Source organism: Syngnathus typhle, linkage group LG10 (assembly GCF_033458585.1).
Source record: "Syngnathus typhle isolate RoL2023-S1 ecotype Sweden linkage group LG10, RoL_Styp_1.0, whole genome shotgun sequence".
Classification (NCBI taxonomy): domain Eukaryota; kingdom Metazoa; phylum Chordata; class Actinopteri; order Syngnathiformes; family Syngnathidae; genus Syngnathus; species Syngnathus typhle.
In genome coordinates this window covers 6,922,077-6,940,437 of record NC_083747.1, presented here as the reverse complement: position 1 = coordinate 6,940,437, position 18,361 = coordinate 6,922,077, and the positions used below count along the sequence as shown (strand labels likewise).

Genomic DNA, 18,361 nt, shown 5'->3' with positions numbered 1-18,361 from the left:
CAGAGATTGGCACAGAGGGACCCCTGGAAAAAAAAGTGCTTTGCATCATTATTAGCTTTCAAAAAATATTTACCCTGCTAGAACTATGGCAACACACATTCTTTAGTGACATACACTTTATGGCCAATAGTTGCGTCACCTTTGAGGTTCCTTTTGTAGAACAGTAAAGCCCTGAGCGCCGCAGGAACATGTAAACTTTTTTCCAGGATTTTCGGCCCGTTTCCTTCACATACAGATAACCCTGGATCTCTGGACAACTGCTGGTTGCTAGAAAGTTCTGAAAAGAGAGGAAATAATATCTTGTCAATTAGGAGATTCATTGATTGTGATATGTCCTTCACAGATTTCATCCCAGATGCAAAGCCAAACATTTGTTACACCTGACTGCAGAAAGAAATGGCATCAGATAGCATCTATGTAGAGGTTCCACGGCAATTCCGCATCATTCAGCAACAAATGTCCCGAGGTTTTGTCAAAAATACCCAGTCTCTGTGTTTCAAAAGAAATAATATGAGCTGCCTTGTCATCCGCCAAGTGATGCAAAGGCTTCCAGAAGCCTCTTTAATTTTTAAAGGATGTCTGGCAATGTTTTGGAAAATTCCAACAAACTTAAACCTTTCAAAGGGCACCTTTACATGCGATGTTCACAAAAAAATATAAAAAATATATATAGAGGCACTATTCAAGTGTAGTCATAGTGAGTCTTGGCAAATATTATAAACACCTGCTTGAGCTCAGAAAGCAACCCTTGAATGACGCTGTCTTGGAAAAATTCCAAACGCTGAGAATTCCTGACAACCCCGGTTCACCACATGGACTGTTTTTCATTGATTCAAGAGTTTTTGTTTTGTTTTACAGCCGTCTTCATGGAGCATAATAAAGCAGAGCGTCTCCAGTATATGATTAGCAGGGGACTTAAAAGCTTTCTGTGAGTGGCGTAGATGAACGGATGGTTTCCACTTGTGGTTGGGACTGACAGCTCCATTTAACGGGGACAGCAGAGAGCAAGACTGCCTCGTTTCATTACAATGAAGCTCTTCAAAAGAATCCCCAAAAATATATTTTGTCTTTTTTCTTTTACTTATTATACATGCCATGGCCTCCTGCGGGTTGTCAATGCAAGCAGTGTGAGCCACATATATGTGTGCTCAGGGCAAACATACAGACTATTATTTGACCGCCTAATTCCAGCCGTCACACATGTGGGGCCCCTCCTTGCGTGTGCCGATACAGTTATGTGTCAACTGGGGGATTAACAGTAGTTATTACTGCAGGCGCTGACGAGACACATTGTCTCGAGGTCAGAGGTGAGGTATGTCAACTTAATTTTACAGTGTGTAATGCTGACTTGCAGGTAAACTCAAATGGGTGCGTGAGGAAAGACAAGGAGAGTCTGACTGACATTAAATAGGGTGTGTCTGTGTGTGTGCGTGTCTTCGTACATTAGGATTCTAAATGTCCTGGATTTTACATGTGAGTTTTTGTTTGTGAGGATGAAAATGAAGGACATTTTTTCATTATAGTTTTAAAAATGGAAAATGTAGTTTTAGTTAGATTTCCTGTTTGCCAGAAATTTTTCGTTTGTCGGTTATTATTTTAGTTTTAGGTCACCATAACCTTGGTGTGCGTGTGTGTGTGTGTGTGCGTGCGAATGCATTTGCTTGAGTGTAACATGCACCTGCAGGAGCTGCGATGATGGAATGGGACGATTGGATTCCTGGCACCATGCAAACATGTGCTCTGGGAAAAATGTCTGGCAAGAGAAAATAAACCAGTTTGTAAAGTAAATAATAAAAGAGACATAAAGAGACAAGCCACTGTGACAGTAATTACAAGGTAGAAATCAGATTACATTACGAGCCCACACAAATTCTTTGAGTGTAAAATGCTGTAATATTTTCTGATTAGATCAAATGAAGCAACTTTAATATTACGCTTTCTTTTATCTAATTTCTAAAGCAACAACACAGTCACTCAAAGGTCTTCATCTTATTTATGCTGTCAAGAACATAATTAGATGTTACCATTTCAACAAGAAGTTGAGTGAAACATGGCATGTTGAGAAGTTGTAAGACGAAGTAATTACCTGGGGAGTTCTGAAGAATTCATATTTGGCATAGTTCTTCCTAAAGAGGAATCTCCCGTCGCTGCTCATGGAAGCTTGGACCTGAACCACCAACTCGTGGTCCTCCAGACAGCGCTCTAAGGGTCAGCACAAACAACTTTACATTACATTTTACATTACCTCTGCTTTTTCTGCATGGCAGCGATAAGAATCTTAAAACAGGAAAAGGAAATAACTGTGCAGATAAATAAATACATTATTGTTTAGCGGTGAGATAGAAAAAAATGAAACTTGACAAATATTAATCACTACATGGTTCAACCTTTTAATTTTTTTTTAACACGAGTCAATTTTAGCATAAGGTGCGTTTGAGACTTCCCCATTTCAAAATTTGTTTATTTTTGGCTATTAGAAATATTCATGAGTCGACTTACAATTAAAACAACGACAACAAAATGAAGGCAAGATATTTTAGGGGACTTGTCATTGTACTGGTATGCTTGTAAATGTTTGACCACTAAAATTATTCATTAATTTCCCGTTAGGTACTTTCCTGTTAAATTACTCATCGATGATTCGTTCATATTGGAGCGCAATAAAATAGCAATAGCAAGGAACGGTGGCTTCTTTAATTTGTGACCGTAAGAAAAATGGGATCTGGTCATTCGACATCTTTAGGCGCTTGACCTCTTCAAACAAGCTGTGACATTCTGAATGCGGCTATGCAGTTCTCACTGAGATCAAATGAGCCGAAGTGTGTCTCAATGTGAATGTGGTCAGAGGTCCCACTGTCGACATGATTCATGTCCGGAGTGATGCTGACACGAGACGTGACTCAGTCCATTCCAAAAGACGTGCAGATTTCTCTTGATGGAACAAAATTGAAAAGTTGGAAAAGTTGTAGTTTAATTCACTTGACTAGAACCAATAACGCCTCCTTGCTTCCATATGATATTTTCATAAAGTCTGGGAGAACTCTTCAACAGTGTCACAAATCCTCTTTTAAATTCCCCTTCCATCCTGTCGTTTGTCTGATGAGTCACTCATGTTCGTGACACAGACTCACCCTGGCAACACTACCGCACTGTCTTGTTTCTTGTTAACCTTTCCGGGCTGACAAGTGGAGGTCAACATTACTTCTCAAAAGGGCCATTTCATCCCATTCACAAATGTATGACCAGTACTCAGCCATGAACAAGAATAAGACTCTCTGCTGCAACCAAGTATTGTCCGGTGTCGCTCAAAGACCTCTACAGTGTCTCTGTTTCTATTCTGGTCCACCTCCCAAAACCGCATGTGCACACGTTGGGTGGATGCAGTTGCAAGCATGAATCTCGTGAGCCCTCGCTATCAGACTGAAAAGACTTGTTCATTTACAAATGGAACACTTAATAAGCTATGAATAGAGCAAATTTACATACTGACAATAGTCATGTATAATGTATATCAGCTTTTAACTTGTTCACACAAAAAACACTCACACGATACGTATGCTACACTATCATAAAAGTGTACATTTTCATAGCGTACTGTGTGATTTATACTCCACGAAAAAAAATGCCATTCAGAGCAGTACATGTCAGTTCTGTAATGTAAATTTACATGTAAAAAATACTGCAGTGGTTCAGCCCGAGTGCAACGCATTGAACATAAAACTACACAAATATGACTCACTAAAAGGATTTTATTGTTTGTTACACTCGAGCGAGTTCACTCGGATGGATTTGTGTCTGGCTCCAAGAGAACTATACGATTGTGTCAAAGTAGTGAGCAGACTGTTGTATGACAAATGGTTCTAGGAGCAATTATTAGATGGCAGATCATTTAGGCATTATGGAATATAATTCTAGTATAATTCTTATGTGTTACAAAAGTGGCAGAATATATTTTTCAAAGCAGCACTTTTCAAATTTTTATTTTACGGTATTTTTTAAAATTATTTAGTCAGAATGTATTAGGGGGAAATTTTGTGTAACTTGATGACCTGTACTACTGTCATAGTCAACGGCATATAGCCTTGATTTTCTCATGCATTCCATTATGTCTGTATATAAATTACTCCTATTTGAAAGAATGCTGGTAAATTAGTTTTATTAACCCTTAAAATCAAATGTTACCATTTCAGTCAATTTCACAATTTCCTACAGCTTCACTTTGTGAAGTCACCTTGAAAATGTGAATTTTAATGTGACTTTAACACCCTGTAACAATAAATAGGAAACAGATCTAGGAAAAATCCAGGTGCAGATAGCTGGACCAGACCATCGAAAAAGTATTTGAGCCAAACATGATGTCACTGAAAACAAAGTTAAATGTGTTTGGCCTTCATTGCGATGGCTGCAGTGATGAGAAAAGGCGCGGTAATCGGATTATGGATGATTGCAAATAAAATTAAACTCCAATGATGAAATACGTATACTATATACTATTTCATAAGACCGTCTCTGCAAGATCTTATGATAGTAGGCAGTGGCAAAATGTTTCTATGTGCGGCAAATACTATGACAAAATGCTTTTAAATTCGTATTACATTTAGCATTGCGCTCTGTAGGATACTAACCGTCTGTACATCAAAACAGAACCTTACAGAGAGTTCATATAAAAACAATGTGCCATACCAATAAATGAATTGAGTGCAATGAGTATTTTCAGAGGAATTAAGTTTTAAGAGTTTGCCAATCCCAATTTCAAGTGGTTTTGCCAGGGTTGAAAACATTTAAAAAAAATAGATTCTATAATTTCGGTCATTTGTATTTGTATTATCACCCTGTTATAATTCCGCTTGCGTAAGGGACAAGAATCACAAGATTGTCTTCAATTCCAGTCACTGCAATTTCAAGAAAAGGTAAAACACTGATTTTGAGATTGGTTGCACATATTTTTTTCCTCTTTGTTTCTGAGCAGCCATGTCAAGTTTTTTTTTTTTGTTTTTTTAAATCAATGGTCTGCTTTTACAACCATCATTGGTGGCAGCAACTCTAACCTGTATGCACACTGGCTCTTATTGTTGTGTTATCTGTTTATTTATTATTTATTATTACTCTTATTATTTATTGTTTGTGCCTTTTTGTTTATGATTTTTTTTTACTTTTGCGCTATGCTTGCTGGCTCCGTTTTGCTCCTCTTATTTATTGTGTTATCTGTTTATTTATTATTTATTCATCACTCTTACTATTGATTGTTTGAATTTTCGCCTTCTTGTTTTTATATTGTGTCGCGTACTTGTATGTCTATCGTGTTATGTGTCTCGTCACCGTGGGATAGAGAAAAACGTAATTTCGGTCTCTTTGTGTGTTGTGACATGTGGAGAGATTGACAATAAAGCTGACTTTGACTTTGACTTATGAACAATATCACTATCCGTATGCATCATGTTTGTACAAAGACTAATGAATTAATCCAACCTACAAATTTCTTACAACAATCGGTGTGTGCAGCTGTCAATTTTGTGCACAGAGCTCTTAAATTCACTTGATTATCTCACTGGGCATCCGGACAATGCGTGTATAACGCTGCGTAGTAAGTGCATGCAGTCACGCTTCACCACATGCCTGCGTGAGAATATGTATCCAGCCTGTCAGTCTCCCCAAGTATGTTGGCGTGCATGCATGAATGCACCTGTGCCTGAATGCATCGCATGTCTCGGTGCATGCTCCGTGAGTTTTCTGTACGGGCAAGCGTGAGGGCCTGTTCATAGGTGCGCTTGTGTATTTGTGTGTATATGAGCGGGATTCAGCCACTCACCTAGCCCCAGCAGCGGGTGGTGCTCAACAAGCGCCCAACTGTTGTCGTCTACACAATGGCTTTTATAAACCAGGAGCTGGCAAAGGTCCCTGGCTGTCATGTCGGCCGGGATCTCCACCACTTTGCCCATGCCGTCTTCAGTGGAGATCTTGACAATCTATGAGGAAGCACAAAAAAATCAAATCAATTAAAATTTGAAAGAAATGTCATTGCGAAAAAATGATTTGCCAAAATTGCCACATGTTTTAAGTGCATATTTGTTGAGAGAAATAAAGAGATAAGCAAGATTTGTAAAAACTTTCAGTCAAATTCAAATCATGTGGATAAAGATAAAGTTGTGTTGTGCTGAAGACCGCATTATTCGAGACCAAAACTTGCCCGGGACCAGAACTCCCTGAGACAAAGGCTTTTGGGAGTCAAGCCTTGAGACCACAACTAGACCTCACCGAGACCAAGGCTTTTGGGAGTCAAGTCCGGGACAAGATCAAAATTATGTCTTGAGACCACAACCGGTCTTACAACGCTTAGGATAATAAAGCAATTTATTTTATTAAGCAGCGTATTTATTTGTTATACTTGTCAGAGACTTCATTGGTTTAGAAAAAAAGCAACTATTATCTGTCCCTACTCTATCCTCATTAGGGCTTATCCCAGGTGACTTGTGATGAGATAAAATGCTGGACTCATTGCTAGTTCACACAGAGCAGTTCTAGATAAATAACCACTCCTGCTTACGTTCAATTCCAGGACAATTTGTCAAGAAGCCATAGAACCTCGAGGAAAACCCACGTATGAATGGGGAGAATATGAAAACTACATACAAGTGGGCGAGGGACAAGAATCAAACCCAGAACCTTTCTACTGGAATGGAGACGTGCGAATTACTGAGATCCAATGCAAGAGTTCTTTCTCAAAGTATGCAGTGGTAGTCGTGAGATCTTTGGACATGCTGTCACTATTATGTTGCTAATAATGTAACCAAAATATTGAAATCACTTCTTGTTAAAATGCAGTGCGATAACATGGTGTAAACCTACAAATGACATGAAACACTAACACTCTGGGTTTTATGACTATGGAGGTGCACAGTATGAGAAATAGTAAGACCAAGAAAAAAGATAACATTATTTGTAGGCATAGCATGTACGGCATTTAAGAACAAAGCTTAAGTTATTATTCATTGTTTATTGTAAGGTAACCAGAAATGAGATAATGTGCAAATAATTGATCATCTGTTCAAAGCTTCCCTCCAACTGCCAGTGGCAGGAAAGGCAGCAGGGTGAGCCGTCCTGAATTAACCTCCAATAAATGCCCACAGGTTGGCTCAGCACAAGGAAACCATGCAGTCACAATCTTCTCATATTGAAAAACTAGGGGGAGCCTACTCAGCCTGTAGAGGAATCCAGCCAATCCAGCCACAAACCAGTCCACACAGATAACACACTATAAAATATTCGAATGTATGTGAGAATGGCCAATTCAAAATTACAGTTGTTTAAAAAAATCCTGCCAGTGCAGGGCTCCAAAAAATGCAGGGCCCTCTCAATGTATACAAAGTCAATTTGTCAGCTCAGTCCAAGCGTAGCAGGACTTCTAATGATAAAATAATCTTCAAATAGCAAAAAGCAGGCAGCTAGAGAGGACGAGACACAGATGGAGCGTGTGGTCTTACCTCCACGGCCCGCAATAGGCAGCAGTCCGGGGAACACGAAGGCATTTTTGAAGGGTGCCTGACAGTGCACTCATACACACATTCACACACGCACACTCTAGAATGGAAAACCCAGCTGTCACCTCCTCTCGTCCAAAAAGAAAAAGGCCGAAATAACGCCGGCAAGTTGATGTTAGTGCTGCCTGTCACATACCATGCACAATTAAAATTGTCCAAACCAGTGGACCTGCCAAGCTCAACCAGAAAACTGTCAGCAAACACCCCAGCCTCAGCCTCAGTCCACTTCGGCTCACAGAACAGACACAGCGAGCAGACGGCAGCAGGTAGAATGTGGTGCTCGCTGTGCCGGCTGAGTCTGACAACTATCTTTCTCCACCTCTCCCCCCACCTCTTTCTCTCTTCTTCCCTCCCTCTTTCGCTCTCTCTCTCTCTCTTTCGCTCTCTCTCTCTCTCTCTCTCTCTCACAAAAGGGTTACAGCCTCAGCCAGCGGCTCCAAGGCGCAGTGAATCAAACCACCACACGCACCAACCAATCGTAAGACACCAACAGGCTGATGTAATCATTCCCACACAAACTCAGACATGAGCTGACACACACACACTCACACAGCATACATACACACAAACGCACAGTCATGGACAGACGTTAACTTTCTCAGATGTCTTTCTAGCTGCACCATCTTTTCAGGTCTTGAAGCCGGCCGGGCCAATGAGGAGGAGGATGGGATCGAGTTTAAAAAGAAAAAGTTACACATTTTCTAGCCACCAAAAGTTTTCAAGTGAGGGCTTGTTGGGGCTGTATGTTTTCTCTGTCTCTTTGCCTTCCCTTTTCCACTCCCACCCTCCCTCCATCCCTCCCTGTGGCTTAACTTTGAACTCCCGAGTCAGATCTTGCCTTGCACTAGTGCAGTGCAAGACTCATTACAGAGCAAATGAAATGAAACAAACCTGGAGCAGCGCTTGAGAACCACGACCTTCATCTCCACCCCGGTGGCTAGCTTTTTGCCAAAATTCTTTTTAACAAAAAAAAAAAGGCAAAGTGAAAACTTTTTATAATATATACCCTGCAAAAATATTTATTACAGCATGAGACAGACAAAATCCTTGACACACCCTGTCTGGGCGAGAGGCAAACGGTCTTGCATATCAGCCTTGAAGAAAGTTGTGTGGGTGAGGTGTGCTCCACGAGTAAACACTGATTTGCAAAAGGTAAGGGGAAGTGCGAAGAGATACAACTTCATTTACTATATGAAGCGGAAACTTCAGCAAGGAAAGGAGGGAACGGAGGAGTTAGGAATTGGGGGAGTGGAGAGAAAGAGGGAATGTGTGTGTCAGACATGAGACCAAAGAGCGGAAGGTAAAAGGTGCTAGACGGGCAGACTTTCTGATGACGCAGTCCGGCAGAAAGTGTGTTGAGGAAAAAAAAAAAAGTTGAATGAACTCAGTATTTCAAGGACATAAACTAAAACAAATGGGCAAACCAACAACATTTTAAATTTTTTGCCAATGTGATAATCAGCATTCCTACATTTTCAACAAATGTCCCTGGTATTGTCCGTCGACTTAAAGATCTAAGTAAAAACAATGCAGCCACAAATGTCAATAATTTATATTTAAAGCTGTTACAATTTCATATATTGTTTTATCTCCCCCAAAATATAATTTGTGTTTTTATCCAGTGTACGGTTGACTACATGTCTAGACCGCATAGCTGTGTGTTAACCAAAAACCCCACACACCACTCCTAGCTCACAAAACCGCCTACATCAGGGCAAGTCCCAAGTAAACTAAAATAACCATGTATGATGACATACTGGTTTCAGTCAACGTCATTAACAGTTAACATTTCGAAACTGGACGTGTTGGAACACTTCTGCAATACACGATGCAGATTTGTCATTGGTTCAACTGCTTTTAATAAAGAAACTATATTTATAGTTTTCGGACCGTCAACAGACTGAATGTGACCTGATGTGATGGCTTGGCTTGTCACTCAATGGCAGGTCGCAGGTTAAAAGTTTACCGACGACCATGATGGATTACAATGTGTCAATTTTGAAGGGGGAAAAACTTGCATGATATACTGTACCTCAATCTTTAGCATTCTTGGCTTAGTTTGAAGAACCTTTGGAAGTTGCAAAGCAGATGAAGTTACAGCAAGTACTAAAGCACTGACAAAGAACTGCAATGGACATTAAGAGTGGTGAACCATGTACAAATATATCAACTCCAATTACTTTGAAGGTACTGAAACCAAAAGGAAACATGGCAAACATTCTTTTTCCACATAATAAAGTCGGTTGTTAAGTCAGTTGAGCTTCACTGGCAATAGTGCAAAGATCAGAGGCTGCACCTTTACATGCCAACAAATCATGAGTGTGGAATAATTTGAGTTGCATCTGATCTTACATTTGCTGATGAAGCATAATCTTCCAGTTTAGCAATGCCATCACACTGTGCATTATTTCTGCATTAGTCCGTTTCAGACAGATTACCAACTATTGAGACACAGTTTATTTAAAGAATAATACCATTAGCATTTAGATAAAAGTTAATTTAACCCACTGTTGAGCACAATATACATATTTGCAGCATAATTTCCAGCAACATAATGCTCTGATGCAAATGAAACGAAATGTTTACATTTTGATTCTTCAATGATTAGAACGACACACTACAGGAATTTTGCGCCCAACCCCCCCCAAATATAATACCCCAAATGTCACTTTATTTACTCAAATTGGTCACATGAGAAGAAAAAGACCGATGAAATGAAGGAAATGACAGACTGGAACAAGGGACAGTGAGTCTTTTAACTCTGTCCTCATTTGGATGAAGGAGCACAGCAGGGCAGGGCCTCTCAACCTTTCTGATGACTCAGGTCTGATAACTGCTGTGACGTAATCCCTCAGAGAGAGAAAGAGAGAGAGATCTTCAAACTCCACACACGCACACACACTTGCTTTCATGTAAGCCCTAAAATGTGCACACTGCACACGATCATATATGCTGCTGTGCCCATAATGTACATATATGGATGTCTACGTGCTCATTCATGCAACCATAATCCCCTTAGAGAAACAGACAAAGACGGCAAGACTGAAACTAGACAGGCGCAAAGAGAGAAAGGAAAAGTAAACTGAACTGTATGAGAACTAGCTTTGTGCAAACTTGAGGTATGTACACAAGCGTGTGTGTGCACGCCCAGCGGCTCACACGCATCCATCCCGGCGCTTCGACAACTGCCGGCTGTTCTATTTATAGCTGCGGTGGTATTGCGTACGCATTACAAGCCATTACATCAGATAGAGGTTTCTGTTGAAGATTAGGACCGCTAAAAAGGCCATTAGCCATATAAACCTACATAGTGCAGACATTAGAATCCATTACATGTGAGCAATATGAAGCTCTTGGAAAAAGGACACGCACCAGGGAAAGAAACAACGGTTACCGAAGTGATGTAAAAAGGAGAACCCACATATATAAGTAACATTGTTGGACATTGCCTTGTTACCAATGTTGTTATACTTGTTAAAACTGACAAGAAAACTGAAAAAAAGAGTGCATCCATGCTGGGCAACATTGACAGTACTGAAAGACTACATCCAGGGAAACTGAGGTGCTTAAACAAAATAACAATTCAAAAACCTGAGCTTTTCCCCCTACTAAAATCCCATAAATTAAACATAATGAATCCAATCTTTCTTTGTTGCTAATTGATGAATTGTAGAAAAGTTTTATTTGTTCACATACGCCTACTGAAAGTCCCAACCCTATTCAGGTCATCAGGCCTTGGCATGAGTCCAAATATCCCCGATGCGCCGACCGATGCCAAAACGCAGCAATAGTAGCTGCTTGGTCTTTATTCAAACCAAAACAAAAAGAGTCACAGCCTTTGATAAGCGGATTTGGCACACACAAGCCACTGCAGCTCCCATTAACAAGTGGCTCATATACAGACCATCGCACAGTAATGGTGTGTGTGGTCTGGGCCGCCCACGTAAGTCGATGTCTCCATGATGACAGACGAAAAGCTGAATGGGCCTTCGACAATTTGGTGTCCTCATTGAGTGCCAGCAGGAGTGGGGGCACTTATGAAGGAATCTTTGCTGAGTCATAAAAAAGTGACGAAAGGCTCCTTGTCATCCAACATCAAATTAAGACCGAACCCCAAGTGGACTATCTGGGGTGAATTGGGTAAAAGAAGGCCAGAGTTGCATTGACAAGTCACATGACCAAAAACAAAAGAAGGTAAGCAGGCAAGCTGTGTGATGAAAAGGATATGTAGAGCAAGATAGGAGGACACACCCAGACAATAAGCTCCGTATTCAGATTGTGTTGCTACTTTACTTCCAAAATCAACAGTAGATGCAAATAGGGATAGGCATTTGACTAAGATAAAAATATTTCAAAAAAGTAAGAATGAACAACCATAAGAAAATCTCTCAACTGCATCAGGGTAAAAAGTGCTAGAGACCTGATGAACTTTTGGGGCCATAATTCCAAAATGTATGGTTCAAATAGAAAACTTTATCACCAAAACACCATACCTAGCACTGTGAAACATAAGCCTTTTAACCAAACCTAGGTTGAGGCTCTTCGATTTGGCACCCAAAAATAAAAAAAATAAAAAATCGCTATTTCAGTCAAAATAATAAATAATATTATATTTAACAAGCTAATATCTTGTGCTTCTGTAATGGGAATCGTTAAAAGGAGGTCAGTGTTCAGCTAAGGACAAAAAAAAAAGATCAGTCTAAAAATGCAGCATTACAAAATATTTTGCAGTGTTATCATAGCAGTATCTTCAGAAATCTGAGGTGTCCTAGTTTTACCGAAAAGAGGGACAGGAGAGATGCAGTCTTCATAACCTACATGAGACCAACAGCACAGCTATGGCCAAATGTCAAGCTGCAACAAATTGTTTTCTTTTGGTAACAAAAAGAAAAAAATACATGGAAAACTGCATTCCCGCCGGCACATGCAGGGGCATGCATATAATAAAACGACTAATTTGTGTGAGCATTGTTTGTCAAACTATATATACATGACCTTAGAAAAAGCTTTCTCTGCCCAAAGCAGATTGTACAGGGTTTCTTGCTAAATATTTTCAAGGTTAGAGATGAGCTGATTGCGATTTGGCCTATCATCGGGTCTAAAGCTGTTCCTCATCCAATATTCCTTTTGGGAAGAAAAAACATACTGAAAGATGTGAAGACTTGAAATTACTGATAGGTCTAAATGTGAGTGTTGGTGGGTCTTTTTTTTACACTATTACACTACTCCATCTCACTAGTGACCCTAATAAGGAAGAACACCACAAAACATAGATGGTATACTTGGAAACTGCTAATAAAATCTGGGTTTTATCATAACTTTAACAGTCACTTGTTCAGCAGCATATTTTTTACATTCCTTATAGGCATTTTTACTTAAAATCAATGAAATGACATCATCTAGTATATGTGTGTGCATTTGTTGACCTTTGTTTATTTGAACGCTCACTCCAGCTGGGCGTTATTTTTTATTTAAAGTGTGTGCACTCAGTTTAACACTTTTTCATTAGATCAGATCACTTGCAGCCTTATTCATATGCAGTTAGTAGTAGCTGTTGAAGTGATGTTGACCTATTTTTTTTTCTCGAGGCGTATGAATTAATTTATCATGTAACCGGATCATTTTAAGCCAATATGGTATTTGGTGTCAAACTATTTGCATAATTGTGATAATACGGAAAGTTACCCACAAAAGTCCCTTTAAGATGATCTTGATCCTTTTTTTATGAGAATGTCGAGCACTGAACTAACACTCACATTTATTTTCACGTGAACAATGAACGTTAGGCTCTGGGCTGCACATGTTGACATTTTACCAAGTGGCTTTGTTAAGTGCCGACGTTGAAATGTTATTTGCTTAAACGGCGTCATTAGTCAGACCGATCACGACAGCCCATCAAATAAATCACCGAAAGGCTGTAAGTACATGCGTGCAGCTAAGTTTCTGTGGCAGCGTGGCACTAACGGGCTGAGCTGGCAAGTTGAGGCATGTTTCCATTTGGCAGCGGGGGATAAATATGGCCTTGACACATGAGATGTTCCAGACTCAACCACAACCTGCCTGGCTCTCATCCAGGTAGCATTTGTTCATCGACAGCCAAACAATTTGTACTGAAAGCAGCATACTCAGTCACTCAATGTATGTGTAGAGAGAGGGAGGGAGGGAGAGCGAGAGAGAGAGAACGAGTGAGAGAATGATAGAGAGGTGGCGAGAGACGGAGAAGCAAATGTATGCTGACAAAAGCTTATACTGTACAGGACTGTCTGAATGCTCTATTTACCTCTGCAACAAAAAGCATCAGATAACATAAGCGTGTGTGACAACAAAACTTTGTGTGTGTGTGTGTGTGTGTGTGTGCGTGCTCTTTGGAATCTGAACCTGCAGTGTGAGGGACAGATAAGAAATATATTGTACGAATAAAAAAAATAGCATCTAAACCTACTCAATCATATTACAATCTCTTGCAAAAACGAATTTGAGTGTCAAACTCATCACTATCATATTTTATAGACCGTATAGACGTTTTTTAGATTCCTTTTTAAACTACACTCTTACTCGGGGATAAAAGTTGTCACAGACACCCATTTGTTAAATGTTATCAATAATGAATAGATAAATGTAGACAATAAAACAACTTTAATGTGACTCTAAAACTCAACTCATTTGCTCACAACCAAGTAGTGCAAGAAACGAATGATAACGTTCACGTTTAATGGCTGGACTTCAGTCTATATACCTTTTGTATCAACTGTAAATGTATTCATGATCATATTCAGTGGCAATTGAGATGACATAAAAAATGGAGACTGAATGTGGAGGATAACTACGGTTCAAGTTTGTTATATATTTGGAGCTGTCATAATTATAGTTGATCAGTGTGCTTTGCAGTCTGCAGAACACACGTCTGCTTGTGAAAATTTGCAAGGTGCTAAGTGTTTGTGTTTACAAGTTGTTGAGTGGTCCTACACAAAAGTCCGACATTTTTTTCCACACAAGGGCCTAAAGGATTATACGATATGGCCTTGATAAAATCCCAGATGTTTTTCTCCCCCCTCAAAAAACTGATTTACTAACTTAATAAATTTGTTTTCGACAGGCCCGCTTCCTATAGTATCAAGCTCGGTGTGCCAATTTAGGCCTTGCATTTCATCATGAGTGAATAAGCATGTTTTACGTCAGCTAAACCTTGACTGGACACAAGTCTTTATTAGTCCAAACATTCAGACAGACACTTTGACAGATACTTTGTGCTTTAGATGAGGAAGCGATGGAAGAAGGGGGCCAGGCTGAGGGAAACAAAATAGTATGTCTCACACAGAGAGAAAGCCACATCTATCTATACCCAAAGATAGGGAGATAATTGGATACAGACTAGAAAGGCAGGACGTGGGGAACGTGCAACAGCAGAGAGAAGTGATCTTGAGGACATCCAGTCCGAGTACAGTAAATCCGACAAAATCTGGCAAGACTGTGATCAAATGAATATTCCCATATTGGAAGGACTTGACCGGGACACAGCGTCTCAGGAAAAGTAACAACACCAAGCACAATAGCACCAACATTATATGAGTATTTGTGGATCTTAATCTTTTCTACAATATCCTACACACCTTAAAGGATATTGCAAAGCATGTCAGAAAAGCCCAAGAACTGGTGTCACAAAAGATATATTTCAAAAACAAACTACAATCTCTTTCATGTGGACGTGATCATCAAACTTGTATACTTGTAACTTGTATTGTAGAGCTGTAGCATGACAAATTATGGTGACTTAACTATGACATGCCTTGCTCACAATGGCCTGAGCATCTGACACTTCCAGGCTGAAAAGAATATCCAGCCAAACTGGTTCTGTGTGATTTATTTACTCTTTCCCAAGCTCAAGGGGAAAGCAATTCAACACAGTCTGTTTTAAGGACCTGGACGACATCAAGATAGCCGCAATGTTGCTGCTAGGGAGGATACCAGATGAATCCTTCCAGGAGGCTGAAGACTGGAAAGGTGCATATCACTCCAGGGGGATTAGATTGAAGGATAAAACTAGTAGTTTGGATTTGAAATATACCTTCTGTGCTGTCACCAGTCTTGGAACCTTTGCGACACACCTCGAGGAAATGAAGGATGCAACGTTCAACTGCTAAATACAGCTAATTATTACATTGTGAAAGTTTCAAATTTGAGCCCACCCTCCCAAAAAAGAATGGATGTCCTATGGAATCCCATATCTAGAGAATTTGAAATGAAGTGCAGGAGATGTAAATAGTTCATTTATCGATAGGTCATGTCAGACATCACTGATGTTAAGAACGTTTTTTTTTGTGGAAGTACTGAAAAGAAGATCCCTTTCACCAAAAGTGGAAATGAAAAACGAGGGGAAAAGGACACGATTTTCTTAAATAAAACAAATAGAATAAAACGTAAGATGAGGAAGTGGAAATGGAGTTAGTTGGGGCTATTGCAGCCGCAGCTGTAAGCTTGCCCAGTCATTCCTGAAAGTTGTGTGCTACTTCCTCATGGTTCCAGCACTGGGGCGAGGGAGCTGGAAGAGCAGGAGGGAGGGAACTGGGGCATTATGTGTCTGTCAGAAAGCGCCTGGAGGTTTCAGGAATTCAGTAAAACAAATAGAAAAGCCTCTCAGCGCGCCAGCTGACTGCATGTGAGGAGACAGGGAAGGACTCGTACAAGAGAAACCAAGGCAGACGCACACACAAAAATGACGCGTGTTTAAAACTCTAAAGGTCAAGGGGCTGTGGAGGGTGGGAGCGACTAAGAATTACAACATACTTGCCGTTATTTTAAACACTCAACATATTATTCCTGTCATGGAATCACTCAAATGCCGACAAGGAACTGGTGTTGCTGGGTTCACACACGTCCAGAGGTTTAGTCAGAGTAGAAAAGGTGCTGAATTGGATTTACTCTGGATAACCACAATGAGCCATATTTTCCATTGCCATCAACGCGGGAAAGACACTGCCAATTCTCTAAAAAGTTTACAGAACTCGCAAAGGCAAACAAGACGTGCAAACACACGAGCAGAAAACAAATGAAGTCGTCGGCACAGGCGGGCGCCGGAGGACTCTCACACCAATTTACGTGAGCCTTTGGAGTGTGTACACTGAAAACACGCATTCTTCCTCAACTCGTCATTGCAAATGTTTGGCCCAGCAAAACAAAATCGGGTGTATAGAGTGTTCCTCTTCGTTTATACATCCAGTGCGTGTTTAAGATTACAGCATGTCGGCACTTAAACAGGGACGCCATGAAGAGAGACCTCAATTGAAACCCATGCAAACACTTTCGGGTTGCAGTCAGAGAAGCACTGCGGAAAACCCTAAGAAGGATCAGCTGGATAAACTGATATTTAAATCTCTCCTTAGTTTATAGAAGAAATATTACAGAGTTTACCTCTGTTCATCATTGCCAACTCCCCTGCACCACTTCCAGTCCCCCGCTTCATTTCCTGGTCCACGCAGCACTCTTAATAGGCCGTCTGGGAATTACAACATCAAGAAAATTCTTGTCTTGCCCGGCCTACTTATTTTGAGTCATACTTATGTCACTGTGAGAAAGAGACATTCATTTTTGGACCTTTTGACCTTTCAACCAAAAATTTACTAGGCAGTCCTGTATCTTTGCCACGGCTTCTAGTGTCTACTAACTCTACCTCTACTACCTCTCTCGGCATAGAAATAAACAACTCAGCTGTTAATGATGACCTTGAACTTGAATGAAACTTAATGTTTGGAGGCTGAGAATAACATCAAGCAGTCCTCAAGTTGCAATCATAAGCCACCACAAAACTCATTAATGATAAGTGGGCTATATTAAACTCTGACGTGCATTTGGCACAAAAATAGAAATACCTTTACTGGAAGTGCAAAAGGGGATCAGTGACAAGAACAGGGGGTGATACATCTAATAAATAGTTTGGTCACACATGACTGTAAACTGGTACGTTACTGGAACTAGAACTGGCTGCCTTCATGTGTAGATCATTAACAACTACCATGGATGATGATGATGAGCTTTCAACCTCCAGGAATAGGCAGGCCAGTGTCCTAATCTTAGAGACACAAGTGGTAATTGGCAAAGGCTTGTAAAATCCTGCCATGGACGTTGTTACACACAAAGCACACACGCTCTTGAGTCCACACACAAGTACCATAAAAATCATGTGCTAGCAATCCCGACGCCTGAAATTAGCAAAAAGAAAATGGGGCAGATGTTGGCTAGGGAAATTCCTATACGTCTATGTGCAACACACAGCGGACCACAAAGTGCAACTGATTGATGATATCCCAAATCTGCAAAACAACAAACAGAATCCAACACACTATAAATCCATCGTAATCCACCCATATTCATTGCAGATGTCTTGCCCTGTTCGCCAAGCGACACAGACTCTGACTTAGTCTATTTTATATCCCGTGAAACCGCATAAAAATTCACTGCCGAGTGAAAAGGCCACAACTATAAAAATAACTGGTTCCTGAAAAGAGATTGGATTCCACCAATGTTTTGGTTTCGGTGAAGGCCGGTTGCACTTACATATATGCCGGTGGAAGGTTCTCTGGGAGGAAGCGACCCAGGACTGAGGACAGGTGAACTGGCCGGACTGCAGAGCTCAGGGAAGGGGTTGGGGATGGCAGGGAGAGAGGATGTCCTCAGTTGTTGCTGTTCTTCACGCAACCTCCTGGACAATGGCAAAAGGAACCAGTCATTACATTTGCCTATCGGGCATTGTCCGTTCAATTGGAATTCTCTTCTAGTTTCAGTTTACACTCACTGGGGAAATTAGTTAGAAAATAAACTTGCCAGAC

General features: G+C 40.4%; 1 protein-coding gene across 8 annotated transcripts in view; it reads right to left on the bottom strand.

The window, feature by feature from the left end:
• The window catches only part of LOC133160421 (growth factor receptor-bound protein 10-like), a 49,185-nt gene that overhangs the window by 5,692 nt on the left and 25,132 nt on the right, over positions 1 to 18,361 (bottom strand). For all 8 annotated transcript variants that reach the window (XM_061288059.1, XM_061288058.1, XM_061288053.1 and 5 more), the window contains 5 exons: positions 18,090 to 18,234; positions 5,810 to 5,966; positions 2,087 to 2,202; positions 1,679 to 1,753; positions 140 to 277 (listed from right to left, as the gene is read on the bottom strand). In XM_061288059.1, coding sequence (XP_061144043.1) covers positions 140 to 277; positions 1,679 to 1,753; positions 2,087 to 2,202; positions 5,810 to 5,966; positions 18,090 to 18,234 — 631 coding nt within the window. The remainder of the gene's footprint in view (positions 1 to 139; positions 278 to 1,678; positions 1,754 to 2,086; positions 2,203 to 5,809; positions 5,967 to 18,089; positions 18,235 to 18,361) is intronic.